The sequence below is a fragment of the Chinchilla lanigera genome, unplaced genomic scaffold, assembly GCF_000276665.1.
Source record: "Chinchilla lanigera isolate Chin_1 unplaced genomic scaffold, ChiLan1.0 scaffold00012, whole genome shotgun sequence".
NCBI classification, from domain to species: Eukaryota; Metazoa; Chordata; class Mammalia; order Rodentia; family Chinchillidae; genus Chinchilla; species Chinchilla lanigera.
The window spans coordinates 419550-435122 of NW_004955413.1; the positions used below are offsets into that span (position 1 = coordinate 419550).

Here is a 15573-nt window from a genome sequence, read left to right on the forward strand (position 1 = left end):
CCCCACGCGCGGCGCGGAGGCTGCGGGCTTAGCAGTACGGTTCAGGGGTCGTGTTTAAACCAGTCACTACTACGGGTAGAATTACGCGCAAAGTAGGACCTGCAAATGCCTGCCGCCGAAACGAACGGTTTTATACTCTTCGGCTCTCAGCGCTAAAGCCCATCACCCCTATACCCACATTCCTGTAAGCCACGGCGGGTGTTAATATCTTAAATTTAATACTACCCGACGGCCCCTTCAGTTGCAGAGATCTTTCTCTGTCCCTTAGAGTCTCTACCACAGAAAAGGCCCAACGCGACCTACTCAGGGCTTTTTTTTTTTGCAACGCAACAGCAGTAAGAGGACTGCAACAGCACCGCGCACGCGCAGCTTGGTCCCGCCCCTCTGCTTCCTTCTCAACCTTGTAGCATTAGGGAGGCGGGATGGCGCAGCAATCTGGCCAATCAAGAGAGGTGTCGGAGAAGCGCGCGCAGGAGCCCGCAAACCCCGAGGGCCAAGGAGGCCGTGCGATTCTTTGTGCGCCTGCGCAGCTTTTTAGCGTGTAGCGGGCTGGGAGCAAAAACTAAAGGTGAAGGAGTTGGTTGAAGCGAAAGGACTGAGGGTGTTGCTCCAGCTCTGTGCCCCGTCTCGTCTTTTGCTGGGAGGAGGGCATCTCTGTGTTACAGCTGTTAAACTCGCAAAACAAGATCGTAGAAATTCCCACCGTTCAGGGACCAGCGTTTCCGGTGGCTATAGACGCTGCCACGGGTAACAAGTACGGAGTCACGACAAAATGGCTGACAGCCATTTTACCGCGCAACAGAAAGTGCGCATGCGCCAGGTCCCGCGAGTTATTTACTACGCAGACTCCCACATCTAACAGTACTACGAGCTCACGTTGGACAGTACCATTCAGAGCTAGCCAACCATTAGATTATAGAAGGAAAATTTGAGACGAAAATTTTTCCTGTAAAATTTTGGAGGCGAGGAAAAAGTAATTGGCAAAATGTGACCTCACTTTCGCAAGTTACAGTGAAATCTCACGAGTGTGTAACTCACTACAAGAGCCATAGATAAAAATCGATTATGTCGATAAGCGCAGCCCCAGAATAGTTATTCCATCACATCTGTTTATACAAATCCTTTGGGCCAATTTGGAGGTTTTTGCGTTCCCAATGAAGACATACAATTTTTTAAAAAAATTTACTAGTACATGTTTGCAGTATATAATGATTACATTCATCATGTGTGGTTGGTACACGTACATACACCTGAATTCTTTTTTCCACCGCCTCCACCTCCTCTCCCCTCCATCACTGCTCCTTCCATCTCTTGGTTCCCTTCCCGTTTGCAAAAGTTCCATCTCAAGGGTTGGTTTGTTGGTTTGTTGAATCCCCTTTCCCTCTATCCGCCCCCCACCCCTTTTTGGAGGGGTTGGTCATTTTGAGACAGGGTCTCGCCAAGCAATTCAGGCTGGGCTTGACCTCACTTGTAGCCCGGGCTGGTCTTGAACTCGAAACTGTCCTCCTGCCTCAGCCTCCTGAGTGCTGGGATTACAGACGTACACCACCGCGCCCGGTTCTTTTTTCTTTTCTTTTTTTTTTTTTGAGACAGGGTCTTATCATGTAATTTAGCTGCCCTTGAACTTGTTATGCATAGGCTGGCCTCCAATTTGAGGCAATCCTCCTGCCTCAGCCTCCCTCCCAAATCCTGGGATTACAGGTGTGAGCCACCATGCCAGGCCACCTTCCTTCTATCTCTTGTTCCCCTTCTCAACTGAAAAAGATCTCCTTCCTTTCTCTTTTATTTTATTTATATTTTGGGTTAAACCATGTGATATTTAACTTGTGTGTTTGACTTATTTCACCTAATATTATAGTCTCGAGGTACATCCATTTACCTACAAGTTTATCTTTCATTATGGGAGAGTAGTACTCCATTGTGTATAAATACTACATTTTCTTTGTCCATTCATATGTTGGTGGCCATACAGACTGTTTCCAAGACTTAGCTATAATTAATTGTGTTGCTGTAACATAGGTATGAATGTATCACTGTAACAGAATGTCTTTGGCTGAGCGTGGTGACACACACCTGTAATCCCAGCACTCAGGAGGCTGAGGCAGGAGGATCGTTGTGAATTCAAGACCATCCTGGGCTACAAAGTGAGCTTAAGGCCAGCCTGAGCCACATAGCAAGGCCCTGTCTCAAACAAAACAACAAACAAAAAGAATGTCTTTGGCCAGGCATGGTGGCTCATACCTGTAATCCCAGTACTGGGGAGGCTGAGGCAGGAAAATTGCTGCAAGTTTGAGGCCAGCCTAAGCTAGATAGTGAGTTCAAAGCCATCCTGAACTGCCATAGCGAGACCCTGTCTCAAAAAAAAAAAAAAAAAAAAGAAAAGAAAAAAAGGAAGAAAAACAACAAAAAGAAAAGAAGTATGAAGCCAGTCTTTAATCCCAGCACTCTGGGAGGCTGAAGCAAGAAAATCACTAGTTTGAGCTCCTCCTGGGCAACTTTGTGATTTAATGAGACCCTAGGCTGGGGATTTAGCTCAGTGGCACAGCGCCTGCCTGGCAAGCACAAGGTCATGAGTTCAATTCCCAGTACCAGGAAAAATAAAAAATAAAAGCTGATTTAATGAGACCCTGTCTCTATATAAAAAAATCAAAAAGAGGACAGGCATGGTGGCATATGCTTGTAATCCCAGCACTCAGGAGGCTGAGGTAGGAGGATCATTGTGAGTTTGAGACCAGCCTGAGCTACAAAGTGAGACTTTGTTTGTTTGTTTATTTGAGACAGTCTCACTATGTAGTGCAGGCTGGCCTCAAACTCACAGTGATCCTCCTGCCTCAGCCTGCCAAGTGCTGGGTTTATAGGAATGCACTACCACACTTGGCCTTCATGGGGTTCTTTTTTGTTTTCACTTTTCACACTGGGAAATTGAACTTAAACCCTTCACACTGAGCCACATCCCCAGTCTTTTTTAAATTTTGAGACTGGGTCTTGCCAAATTGCCCAGGTTAAGCTTAATATCTGTAATCGTGCCTCAGTGTCCCAAAGTTCTGGGATTCCACATGTGCACAATCATGCTTAGCTTAGCCATGAGTTTTGAGACCTCAAACACACAGATGGCACTAGAGAAGTAGTTCATAGGAGAGGCCCAGGTAGAAAGCACCAATTTAAGAATTGTCAGTACAGTACAGTACTGTACTGTAGCTCGGTGGCACAGTGCTTGCCTGGCAAGCATGAGGCCATGAGTTCGATTCCCGGTACCGGAAAAAAAAAAAAAGAATTGTCAGTACAGATGATCTTTAAAGTCACAGATCCATGGTCACTTACAGGCAAATGAGTGAATGAAGACAAGAATAGAGATAGAAAAAAAAAAAAAGAATAAAGATAGAAGGAGCTTGCCAGGTGTGGTGGCACACACCTGTAATCCCAGCACTTGGGAGGCTGAGGCAGGAGGATCATTGCAAGTTCCAGACCAGCCTGGGCTACAAAGTGAGCTCAAGGTCAACCTGAACTGCATAGCGAGACCCTGTTTCAAAAGTTTAAAAAAAAAAAAAAAAAAGACTGAAGAACCGACTTCTACCTTTAGGAGAATGAGGAGAGACTGGTGAAAGGTGAGCTCAGAGAAAAATATTTTCTTTGGTCTTTTTGAGACAAGGTCTCGCTATGCAGTTCAGGCTGGCCTTGAGCTCTCTTTGTAGCTCAGGCTGGTCGCAAATTCGCAATGATCCTCCTGCCTCACCCTCCCTCCCGAGTGCTGGAATTACAAGTATGCACCACCACGCCCTGCAGAGAAAAATATTCTAAAGGCTTGGTAACTTGTCAAGAACAAAGTAATAGCATCAGGTGTTGTTTGTGTAGATTGCCTAAAATGAGGAATGAAGCCAGGCATGGTGGGAGATTCGTGTTCCCAGCTCTCAGGAGGCTGAGGCAGAAGGATCTCTGTGAGTTCTTTGAGGCCAGCCTCGGCTACATAGTAAGACCCTGTTTCATAAAAACAAACAAAAAATCCCTGAGAGCAGGGCGTGGTGGTGCATGCATGTAATCCCAGCATATGGGAGGCTGAGGTAAGAGGACCCCTGCGAGTTTGAGGCCTGCCTGAGCTACAAAGTGAATTCAAGGCCAGCCTGAACTGCATAGTGAGACCCTGCCTCAAAATGACAAAAAAAAAAAACATCCCCAAGGATTGAGATCACCACTGGATTTGGCAACATGGTCATCAGGGGTGATTCTGACAGGAGCTGTTTCCAGTGAAGCAGTGACCGAGGGCTGTGGAAACAGTCGGAGAAATGGAGATACATATGGACAACTCTTTCAAGAAATAAAACGTTTTTGCAAATAGGAGCAGAGATGGGCTGAAACTGGAAAGAAACATAGGATCGAGGAGCCATTACTTTTCCCAAGATGGAAGACAATACATGTTTCAAATGGATACAAATGATATATTAGATGAGGGGAAGGGTAGACACTGGACAATGGCTGCACTGATTTCCTGGGGTAGACAAAAGAGGATAGGATCAAGTTACCAATTAAGAACAGTTCCTTTTTTTTTTTTTTTTTTTACTTTTTGAGACAGGGCCTGGCGATGCAGTTCAGGCTGGCCTTGAGCTCACTTTGTAGTCCAGGCTGATCTCAAACTTGCAACAATCCTCCTGCTTTAGCCTCCCGAGTGCTGGGATTACAGGCATGCGCCACCACGCCAGGCCTAACAGTTCCTTTCTTGCAAGGAAGGCAATCTAGGTACAAATACAGGTAGGTTGGTAGATTTGTTGAGAGTGTGCAGAAGTCAGTTACTTCTATTTTATCAGTGAAGTAAGTAGGCACTACAGTAGGTGCTCTGGAAGTGACTTTAAGGATGACAATGACTGTTAATCGCCATCTCCATTATCCATTATCAGAGCCTATGAATTTCTATTTATAGTTTCTTTTGTTCTTTTTACCTGAAAGTTCTCTTATCAACACTTTACCCCATATTTCTTTCTTCTTTTTTCTTTTCTTTTGGTCTTTTTGAGATAGGGTTTCCCTATGTAGTTCAGGCTGGCCTTGAACACACTATGGAGCCCAGGCTACAAGGGTATCTTCCATATTGTAGCAATTACAAGTAAAGCTGCTATAAACATACATGTGCAAGCCAGGAGACGTGAGGTCTGTCTGTAATACAGCTACTCATGAGGCAGGAGGTCAAAGTGGGTACCTACAGCAATATCATCTCAAAACAACAAAATACTGGACATGGTGATGCACGCCTGTAATCCCAGCACTTGGGAGGCTGAGGCCAGAGGATTGTTGCGTGTACAAAGTGAGCTCAAGGCCAGCCTGAACTACACAGCAAGACTGTCTCAAAAGGGGAGTGGGGTTGCTCAGCACTAGAGCACTTGCCTAGTACCCACAAAGGTCTGGGTCTCATCTCTAGGATACCGTATCTCTCTCCCAAAAACATCTCTGTGCTTTTTGGTTGGATATAAGCTTTCATCACCTTTAGGTAAACACCAAAGAGAACAACTGGATTGTATATGTGCTGCAAAGTGAGCACAACACAACTAGACTGTATAGTGAGAGTACACAGAGAAAAAAAAAAAAAAAGGCCGGGCGTGGTGGCGCACGCCTATAATCCCAGCACTCAAGAGGCTGAGGCAGGAGGATCCTTGAGTTTGAGACCAGCCTGGGCTACAAAGTGAGCTCAAGGCCAGCCTGAACTACCTAGTGAGACCATCTCAAAAAAAAAAAAAAAAAGAGTACGCTTAGTTTTGTAAGAAATTGCCAAACTTTTCCAAAGTGGTGGTACTACTGTGCGTTCCCACCAGCAACAAAAGACTTCCTGTTGCTCCATAACCTCGCCACAATGTGTCTCAGACTCTGTCGTTCTAACAGGTGTGTAATGGTTATTTCATGTACTCCCAGAGAGCAAGTCTTTGATGACACATGACGTGGGAAGCGTCTTTTCATATGCTTATTTGCCATCTCTGCCAACCCCATGCCAGTTGTTTGGCTATTTTTTTTTGTTTGTTTCTTTCCCGGTACCGGGAATCAAACTCGCGACCTTGCGCTTGCCAGGCAGGCGCTGTGCTGTTGAGCTAAATCCCCAGCACCTGTTTGGCTAATTTAAAAAATATTTGGGTCGAGAAGTACTGGGGACTTAAAACTGCCTTTGCACTGAGCTAGGTCTCAAACCCTCTCTCAGTCTGAGACAAAGTCTCACAAAATTGCCCAGGCTAGGATCTACCTTCTGATTTTCCTGCTTCAGTCTCTCAGAGTGCTATTGTTATACGCATGTGGGTTAAATCCTTCAGCAGACATCTTCTGTAAATATTTTCTCCATCCCCGTTGTGGCTTATTTCATTCTCTTCATGGTGTCTTTCAAAGAGCAGAAATTTTTAATCAAGTTTTTTTTGTTTTGTTTTTGTCTTTTTGCAACAAGATCTCACTATGCAGTCCAGGCTGGCCTTGAACTCACTTTGTAGCCCAGGGCTCTGAACTCAGTGATTCACCTGCCTCAAACTCCCCAGTGCTGGGATTATAGGCGTGTACCACCACGCCTGCCTTTTTAATCGTTTAACTCATCAACTTTCTTTTATATGTTTTTTTTTTTCTTGGTATCAGGAATCAAACTCAGGACCTTATGCTTGCCACATATATCATGTTTTGGTGGTGTACCTAAGACACTGACAAACTCATTTGTCAGAAAACACTGATTTTCTCCTGTTATTTTCTAGTCTTAGTTATTTACATTTAGGTCTGTGATACATTGAGTTCATTTTTGTGAAGGATATGTTTCTATTTTTTTGTATTTCTTCCGGTACCACGAATCAAACTCATGACCTCTCACTTACTAGGCAGGCGCTGTGCCGCTGCCGCTGAGCTGAATCTCCAGCCCTAAAGTTTCTATTTTGGGTTTTTGGTTTTTTTTGTTTTTTTTTTTTTGCATGTACATGTCATGTCCAGTTGTCCAACATTTTTTGAGTCAGGGTCTCACTATGTAGTTCAGGCTAGCTTTGAATTCACTGTAGAGCCCAAGATGGCCTCGAACTCATAGTGATCTTCCTGCTTCAGCCTCCTGAGTGCTGGCATTACAGGCATGTGCTACTACACCAGGCCTTTTCTTTGTCTTTTTGTTTTTTTTTTCCAGTACTGGGAATCGACCTCACAACCTTGTGCTTGCCAGGCAGGTGCTGTGCCGCTGAGCTAAATCCCCAGCCCCCTGTTGTCTTTTTGAGACAGGGTCTCCCTAGGCAGTTCAGGCTGGCTTTGAGCTTTGTGGCCCAGGCTAGTCTCAAACTCACAATGATCTTCCTGCCTCAGCCTCCCGAGTGCTGCAATTACAGGTGTGCACTATCATGCCCAGCATGTTTTTTTTTTTGTACTGGAGATGGAACCCAAGGTCCTGTGCATACTAGGTAAACACTCTAGCACTGAACTGTATGCTCACCTGTTTTCGTTTTGAGGCTGCCTCACATCCTCCTGAACAGTAGACATTATAGGTCTTTGTCACCACTCCCAACACTTTTTGTCTTTTTGAGACAGGGTTTTCCTATGCAGTTCAGAACTTACTTGGTAGCCCAGACAACCCTCAAACTCAGCAATCCTCCTGACTCAACTTCCTGAGTGCTGGGATTACAGGCATGTACTACCACACCCAGCTCAAAAACAGTTTTTCAAACAATGTACCACTGTGTGGTCCAGGTTGGCCTCAGATTCACAATCCCTCTGCCTTAGCTTCTTAGTGCTGAGATGATAGGGCTGTGCACCACCACCCGTAGCAGCATAAAGCTCCAGCATCAGTTTTGAACTCTTTCCTTGGTCCTTCGTTAAAATGCAGTTGGCCATGTGGCTGGGATTATCTGTGGGCTCTCTATTCTTGTATTCTCCTCCATCAATCTTTTTGCTTTGTTTTTTGGTACCAGGAATTGAACACAGGACCTCACACTTGCCAGGCAGGCGCTGTGCCACTGAGCTATCTCTCCGTCCCCCAATCTATTTGGCTTTTACTTGGGTTTTAGAGTAAAACTTGAGTTTGGGTATTATCAGTCCTCGACTTTTCTTCCTCCTGTATATAATTTATATGTTTTGGTAGTAGAGGTTGAACCCAGGGCTTCTGCACTGAGTCACATCCCATCCTTTCTAAAATTTTACATATGAGAGAGGGTCCTTTTTTTTTTTTCTGTCTTTTTGAGACAGGGTCTCACTATGCAGTTCAGGCTGGCCTTGAGCTCACTTTGTAGCCCAGGCTGGTCTCAAACTTGCAATGATCTTCCTGCCTCAGCCTCCCAAGTGCTGGGATTACAGGCACCCACCACCACGCCCGGCAGACAGGGTCTTGGTAAGCAGTAAACTGCCCAGGTTGGGCTCCAATTTGTGATCCTCTTTCGCCAGGCTGCTAATCTTGGGACCACAGGCATGCAACACTACACCCAGCCTTCCTCTTCAATATCCCCCTCAGGAGAAGGAACTGAACACAGGACTTTCACACTGAACTCCATCCCCAGCCCTTTTCCACATTGAGACAGAGTCTCGTTAAGTTGCTAATTTGCCCAATCTGGGCTCAAACTTGCAGTCCTTTCCGTGTCATCTTCCCATGCTGGGATTACAGGTGAGTGCCAACACAGGGTTTATTCTGGGTGTTTTGATTCTCCATATAAAATTGAGTGAATTTGTATCTACAAAAAAAAAAAAATTTGTATTAGTAAAAGCAACAAAAATGGCTGAATTCTTCTTTTGGTACTAGGAATTGAACCCAGGGTCTCACACTTGCCAGGCAGGTGCTGTACTGCTGAGCTACATCCCCAGTCCAGATGAAATTTCTCGTTGGGGGGGGGTGGCGGGCAAGGTTTCTGGTACTGGGAACCGAACTCATGACCTTGCGCTTGCCAGGCAGGTGCTGTGCTGCTGAGCTAAATCCCCAGCCTCAAATTTTCTTTTTTTGGTCTTTTTTCTATTTTTTTTTTGCGGGGAGGGCAGTACTAGGAATCGAACTCAGGACCTTGCGCTTGCCAGGCAGGCGCTTGTGCCGCTGAGCTATATCCCCAGTCTGAGACAGGGTCTCGCTATGCAGTTCAGGCTGGCCTTGAGCTCATCCTGTAGCCCAGGCTTGTCTTGAACTCGTAATGATCCTCTTGCCTCCGCCTCCCAAGTGGTGGTATCACAGGCATGCACCACCACTCCCAGCTTGACTGAATTCTTGAATGTCATTCCACTTTGCAAAACTCATCTATAACATCCTCCTTGGCAGCTGTTTTTTTTTCTTTTTTGTACCAGAAATTGAACTCAGGACTTTGTGCTTGCCAGGCAGGCACTGTACTGCTGAACTATATACCTGGTCCTCATCCCTCCCTGTCTACTTCAGCCAGAACACATACTCCCATATATGCTTCCACCTGATGAATTATTTCCTCAAAGACCACTTAGCCAAGACTTAAAACGATTTGCTAACTTGTAATTCTTATCTACTGATGGTTAGCAAGAAACTTTTCCTTGTTTCCTATCCCTTGGCCACCAATACCTCTCTTCCTATTTTGTTCTGCTCCAGAAAACTGTATTTATTTGTTACTTTTGCTTTAGGATGAAGATGGACATTTCCACTTATTTAACCATCATCCATTTTTTATATATACATAAATATCAATGACTATTTTTATTTCTGCACAGCTATTGCTAGAAGTCTGGGGAAGAAGATCACTCTATCTCCAACGCCTATGAGCGTGTAAAAAATATGATACCAATCTTAAAAATAACTCTTTAATCATATGCACTCAAGAGGAATAAAGGAAAGCACCAAGCTGACTGGGGGGAGCACGGTTTTCTCCCTTTGCCCCAACATCTGCTTGGCACAGGTCTGAGATCACACAGCCGAGTTGAAGTGGGTTGTGAAGTAAACAAGGACAGGACTGGAGAGAGGCAAGGGGGAGGCAAGGGCTTGCAGTAGTCTCAGTCAGTGGACTCCAACACAGATTCACTCAGTGCAAGGTCCCAGTAGTGCTCGGCCCCATGCTTTTTGAAATGCTCACGAGCCATGTTCTCTGTAGGGCACTGTTTAAACTTCATCTCTCCAAAGCTCCGGTCTTTCGCTGTACCCTAAAAAAGAAACAAAAATTTTAATAAGAACTTTTTTTGGGGGGGTACCGGGAATCAAATTCGGGACCTTGTGCTTGTCAGGCAGGCACTTGTACCGCTGAGCTATATCCATGACCCTAATAAGAACTTAAGTTTCTTTTTTTTTTTTTTAATTTGCAGTACTGGGGACCATGTATACGTGCTAAATACTCTCTACTGAGCTATATACTCCCAGCTCTGCAACTTATCGAAATTGCATTTTTTTTTTTTTTTTTTCTTTTTGAGACAGGGTCTCACTATGCAGTTCAGGCTGACCTTGAACTCACTATGTAGCTGAGGCTGGCCTTGAACTTGTTGCAATTCTCCTGCCTCCTGAGTGCTGGGATTACAGGCATGTACCAGCATGATATGACATTCTTTTGAAGACCTAATGATATCTTTGTAATATTTGATCTTAGCCAAAAGGCTGAGAAGCAATGATATTTGCATAACAATGTGCCTAGCTGAATGTTATTTTTGTTTCTGGAGACAGAGTCTTGCTATGTACTTCAGGCTGCTCTCAAACTCACTGTGTAGCCCAGGTTGACCTTGAAATCACTGCAATCTTCCTGTCTAAGCCTCCCAAGTGCTGCAATTACAGTATGCCACCATGGCCTGTTTGAATGTGACTTTATGTTGAAAATAATGATAATTTCTACTCTCATATATACGCACAACTTTTTGGTTTTTTTTAGATAGAGTCTCACTATGTAGTTCAGCAGGCCTTGAACTTGCTTATGTAGCCCAGGTTGGCCTTGAACTCAGGATCTTCCTGCCTCAGTATCCCGATTGCTAGTATTAAAGCAATATGACATGCCACCAAGTCCGGCTTTTTTTTTGGCGATAAGATGTTGCTATGTAGTTCAGGCTGGCTTCCAGTTTCCAACTTGCAGCAATCCTCCTGCCTCAGTCTCCTGAGTGCTGAGATTCCAGGCATGCACCATCACATCCGGTGATGCGTGAATTTTCATAAATTCATATGCATGGGAGTTTCAGTGTTTTAACTACAAAGTGAAGGATGAGGAATTCTGAGCTCTAGTGCCAGGTTAGAACAGCAAATCAGGAAAAACTATGTGAGATAGGATGAGATATACTTGGCCCCCACTGGGCTTCAAGGACTAGATTGATGTCTTCAAGGAAAAAGGAGATGGAGTCACAGGTTGAAAGAAATCTTTTTACAAGACTTAAGTCTAACTGCATATAAGCTAGAAGCTGTAGGGCCAAGTGACAAAGGACGATTGCAGTAGGAAAGAAAACAGAAGGAAATCTATGGAAAATAGCAAGAGAAAAGATACAGTACTGAGAGAAACAGCACTCTCACCAGAGATATCCGCAGCACATATGTAATACTAGCACTCAGGAGGCTGAGGCAGTCACAAAGTGCCGCCTTAAGAGGCTTTCAGGGAGGAGACTCTTACAAGGAGGCTGCTGGAACAGAACTTGGGTTGTTTCTAAGGCTGAGAAACAATTCCTGAGACCTCCCAGATAAATGACGGAGAATGTGTGAGACCTGGATGGTCTGAGACAGTAAATATCCAAGTAGGGACTTACAAAACAGAACCAGGTGTGATGGTTAACATTACCTAATTTGCGTAAATTGAGGAGTCTGGGATAAAACAGAAGATCAAATGAAAAATTCTTTTTTTTTTTCCCTCCGGTACCAGGAATCAAACTCACGACCTTGCGCTTGCCAGGCAAGGAGCTGTGCCGCTGAGCTAAATCCCCAGCCCCAAATGAAAAATTCTTAATAATAAACTCCGTATAGGGGCTGGGGATTTAGCTCAGCGGCAAAAGCGCCTGCCTGGCAAGCGCAAGGTCGTGAGTTCGGTTCCCGGTACCGGAGAAAAACTAAACTCCGTATAAAGAGTGGTCTTCAGGGATCAGAGAATAAGACCGGATTTATTTTTTTGCATGGTACTATGGATTGAAACCAGGGCCTTCACACTGAGTTACAGCCCCAGCCCATATTTTACTTTTTATTTTGAGACAAAATTCTCTTTGAAATCTCTTTTTAAAAAATGTTAGTTGGGAGTGGTGGCGCATGCCTGTAATCCCAGCACTTGGGAGCTGAGGAAGGAGGATCGTTGTGAGTTGAAAATCAGCCTGGGCTACAAAGTGAGCTCAAGGCCAGCCTGAATTGCTTGGCAAGACCCTGTCTCAAAAAGACAAAATAAAAAGTTTGAAAGCAAATTACTCTAGAAATTATTTACTCTTTAGTCTTTCCCATTTCAATGCTCCACTTGGATAATATAAAGAATGAAGAGGTGGCTCAAGTTGTACTTCAGTGTTTTACAAAGGATCACCTACCTCCCAGACTAGTACACATTTGTTAGTTTTCTTCACAGCTTCCTCATCAGATTCCTCATCATCTGGAAAAGATAATATAGCTAAATCTTAAAACAAGAGACTACAGATCTAGGTTCTAAATGAACAGTAATCAAGTCTACCCAAGTTCTCATAAATATTATTACCTTTTCCCATGTGTTGGAATATGTTTTTTTTTTCCTGTTAATCTTTATTTTCCCCATATTAGACTGGAAGCTCCAAATAGGCGGGGACATTAATTCAACAAACATTTACTGAGCACCTACTATGTATCAGGAGCTATGCCAGATACTGAGAATAAGGAAATAAAAGACAAGCAGTCAATAATAAAACTTTATCTTAAGCACCTTGGGAGCCAGGCTTCACATGCCAATATAAGAGTATTTTCAAGAACTTTTTAGCCTAATGGAGGAGGGCAGAGAAACCAAACCGACAAAAAAAATTTTTTTTTCTTGCTGTTGTGGACTGAACTCAGGGCCTTGTGCATGTTAGGCAAGCAAGCTCCCTCTGAACTACATCCTTTTATTTTGAGACAGGGTCTGGATGAATTGCCCAAGCTGACCTTAAACTTGCAATATACCTATCAGATGGATCCTCCATCTGAGCCTGCCAGGTAGATGAGATTACAGTAGCGTGGTAGCACATGCCCCACTGGAAATTTTTAGCATTTGCAAAAGAAAGTATAGGTTAATTTAGTGCAAAAATGTATGTTAAGCACCCTGAGGACAAAAAGTATGACAAAAAGACCACAATTCAATTTGTAAAAATTAAGGTTCCAGCCAGGCACAGTAAGACATTTGTACAGTCCCAGGCACTTGCTATTTTTTGGGGGGGCTTTTCTTAAACAGGGGTTGCTACGTAGTCCAGGCTGGTCTTTAATTCTCAGCAATCCTCCTGCCTCACCTCCCTGAGTATTGCTGTTGTATTTTTTTTTTGAGACAGGGTCTTATGTAGTTCAGGCTGGTCTCAAAGTCATAGCAGTCCTCCTGCCTCAGCCGCCTGAGTGCTGGGATTACAGGCCTGTGTCACCAGACCTAGCAGTCTCAACCGAGGGATTAAGGCAAGACTTCTTGAGCTCAGGAGTTAGAGATCAGCCTGGGCAACACAGTAAGACCCTATCTCAAGAACAAAACAAACAACAAAAAAACCCACAAGGAAAAAGCAATGCTTTCTGCAGATGTTAAATACAAATCTAATCTTCAAAGATGGGAATAATAAATATCAACAGAAGTATGAGATGGCCAGAATGCCAAATACATATTTGACAGCTCAAAAGACTGAGGCTGGAAGATACCAAGTTTAAGGTCAGCTTGGACAATATAGCAAGACCTTGTTTCAAAACAAAAAGGAGTGGACATATAATTCAATAATAAAGTGCTTGGGGCTGGGGATTTAACTCAGTGGCACAGTGCCTGCCTGGCAAGCGTGAGGTCCTGAGTTTGATTCCCGGTACCGGAAAGAAACCAAAGAAAAAAAAAACAAAAGACAAAAAAAGAAATAGTAAAGTGCTTGCCGGGTGTGGTGGTACATGCATGTAATCCAGGTACTCGGAGGCTGAGGCAGGAGGATTATTGAGAGTTCGAGGTCAGCCTGGGCTACAAAGTGAGCTCAAGGCCAGCCTGAATGCATAGGGAGACCTTGTCTCAAAAAAAAAAAAAAAAAAAGGTCGAGTGCTCACCTAACATGAGCCTCTGGGTTTGATCCTTAGTCCCCCCCACACACACACACATACACGAAGAACTGGGCTAACAACTCTTTTGTAGTGCTGGAGATTAAACCTAAGGTCTTTCACATGCTAAAGTATTCTACCAGAGTCATAACCCCCGGCCTGTAAAGTCTGTGAAGGACTTTTTTCTTGATCAAAGCAGAAAGCTTTTTGATCTGAAAATCCTTTTTTGTCTTTACCCTTAAAAATTTTTTTGAACAAGTAATAATATGATATAGACACTGTACATATGAATGCACAGTGTGCTCAATTTCCACAAATTAATGTATTAATATAACTAGTATTCAGATCCAGGACAGAAAGTTCCCTACCAACGGGTAGAAAAATAATTTTGAAAAGAAAAATAATTTTGGGGGTTTGTTTCTGTTTTTTTGGAGACAGGGTCTCACTATGTAGCCCAGGCTGGCCTCAAACTCACTGTGATCCTCCTGCCTCAGCCTCACGAGTGCTGGGGCTACAGGTATGCACCACCACACTCAGCTCAGAAAAATAATTTTAATACTGATGCATACGATCATGTACCACTGCATAAGTACCTAGCAAGGTCACAGTCTGAATGGGTCTTTCTAAAGTTCCTAAACTCTTACCTAGTGTTCGCAGAAATGCCACAAGGGAGTAAAAATGAATGGACTGAGGGACTAGCCCCACCTCCCACAGTCCTCCCACTTTATCCCCTCTGACCCCCATTCACCATCTCCCTTCGTGTTAGATGTCTGTTCATCCCACTTTATCCGATGCAGCATAAGACGCTTAAATTTCTTCTGGGCTTTGGGGCCTGGAAACAGAGAAGGAGAATTTTGCCAGAGCTCTAGAAGACATTAGGGTATAAAGGACCTCTGAGCTTATCTAATGCTCAGACATTAGTGTGGTAGCTGAAGCAATCCCAGGAACCACATCTGTGGCCTTCTACTCCAATAAACACAAACAGAGGCCCAGCACATTATACCATATCTAAATATTAATCTAAAATATACTTTATCCCCTTCACCCCACAGTGCAAATCATTAGGCTTAGGGTTGTCTGGGGACAGTCTCCCACAACATCTTCGGACTCACCCCCTTCCACTACTACCACGTTGACATCCTTGTGCAGTACCACCACCCCTGTCAGGTACAGCTGCCCAGCATTGGCCTCAATCTTGAACTTCTTGGCTGGATTGCTCAAATTTCGAACTCTAGAGAAGGGAAAGTTTAGTTATGTCTTCAATTTTAGCATCAGAGCTGTCTGAAAAGAGTGGCAACTAAACAGATGAATCCAAAATGGTTTTCTCTCTAAATCAAGGACCCTCTGGAGCACACAAGTCTATTTCTAGGATCTTGTATTTCTTCAAAGTATAGCAGTATACACCTTTCATCAAGTAGTAGGTAATCAGGGCATCTGGGCCGGGGATATAGCTCAGCAGCAGCACAGCACCTGCCTGGCAAGTGCAAGGTCCTGAGTTTGAT

The 15573-nt window shown here is 44.1% G+C and overlaps 2 protein-coding genes across 6 annotated transcripts in view; both read right to left on the reverse strand.

Moving 5' to 3' along the window:
• The window catches only part of Rprd2 (regulation of nuclear pre-mRNA domain containing 2), a gene marked incomplete in the record, with an annotated part of 98920 nt that extends 97843 nt beyond the window's left edge, over positions 1-1077 (reverse strand). For 2 of the 3 annotated variants that reach the window (XM_005378681.2, XM_005378680.2), the window contains 1 exon segment: positions 1-1077. 3 annotated transcript variants of the gene reach the window in all.
• An 8632-nt stretch (positions 1078-9709) lies between these two features.
• Positions 9710-15573, reverse strand: part of Prpf3 (pre-mRNA processing factor 3) — a 26191-nt gene continuing 20327 nt past the window's right edge. For 2 of the 3 annotated variants that reach the window (XM_005378686.2, XM_005378687.2), the window contains exons 13-16: positions 15184-15302; positions 14820-14903; positions 12385-12446; positions 9710-10059 (exon numbers count right to left, since the gene is read on the reverse strand). In XM_005378686.2, the coding sequence (XP_005378743.1) occupies positions 9913-10059; positions 12385-12446; positions 14820-14903; positions 15184-15302 (412 nt within the window). In that variant the 3' untranslated portion in view covers positions 9710-9912. Of the gene's footprint in view, positions 10060-12384; positions 12447-12548; positions 12694-14819; positions 14904-15183; positions 15303-15573 lie in introns of all 3 variants that reach the window. The other variant, XR_001232982.1, reaches the window with a different exon arrangement.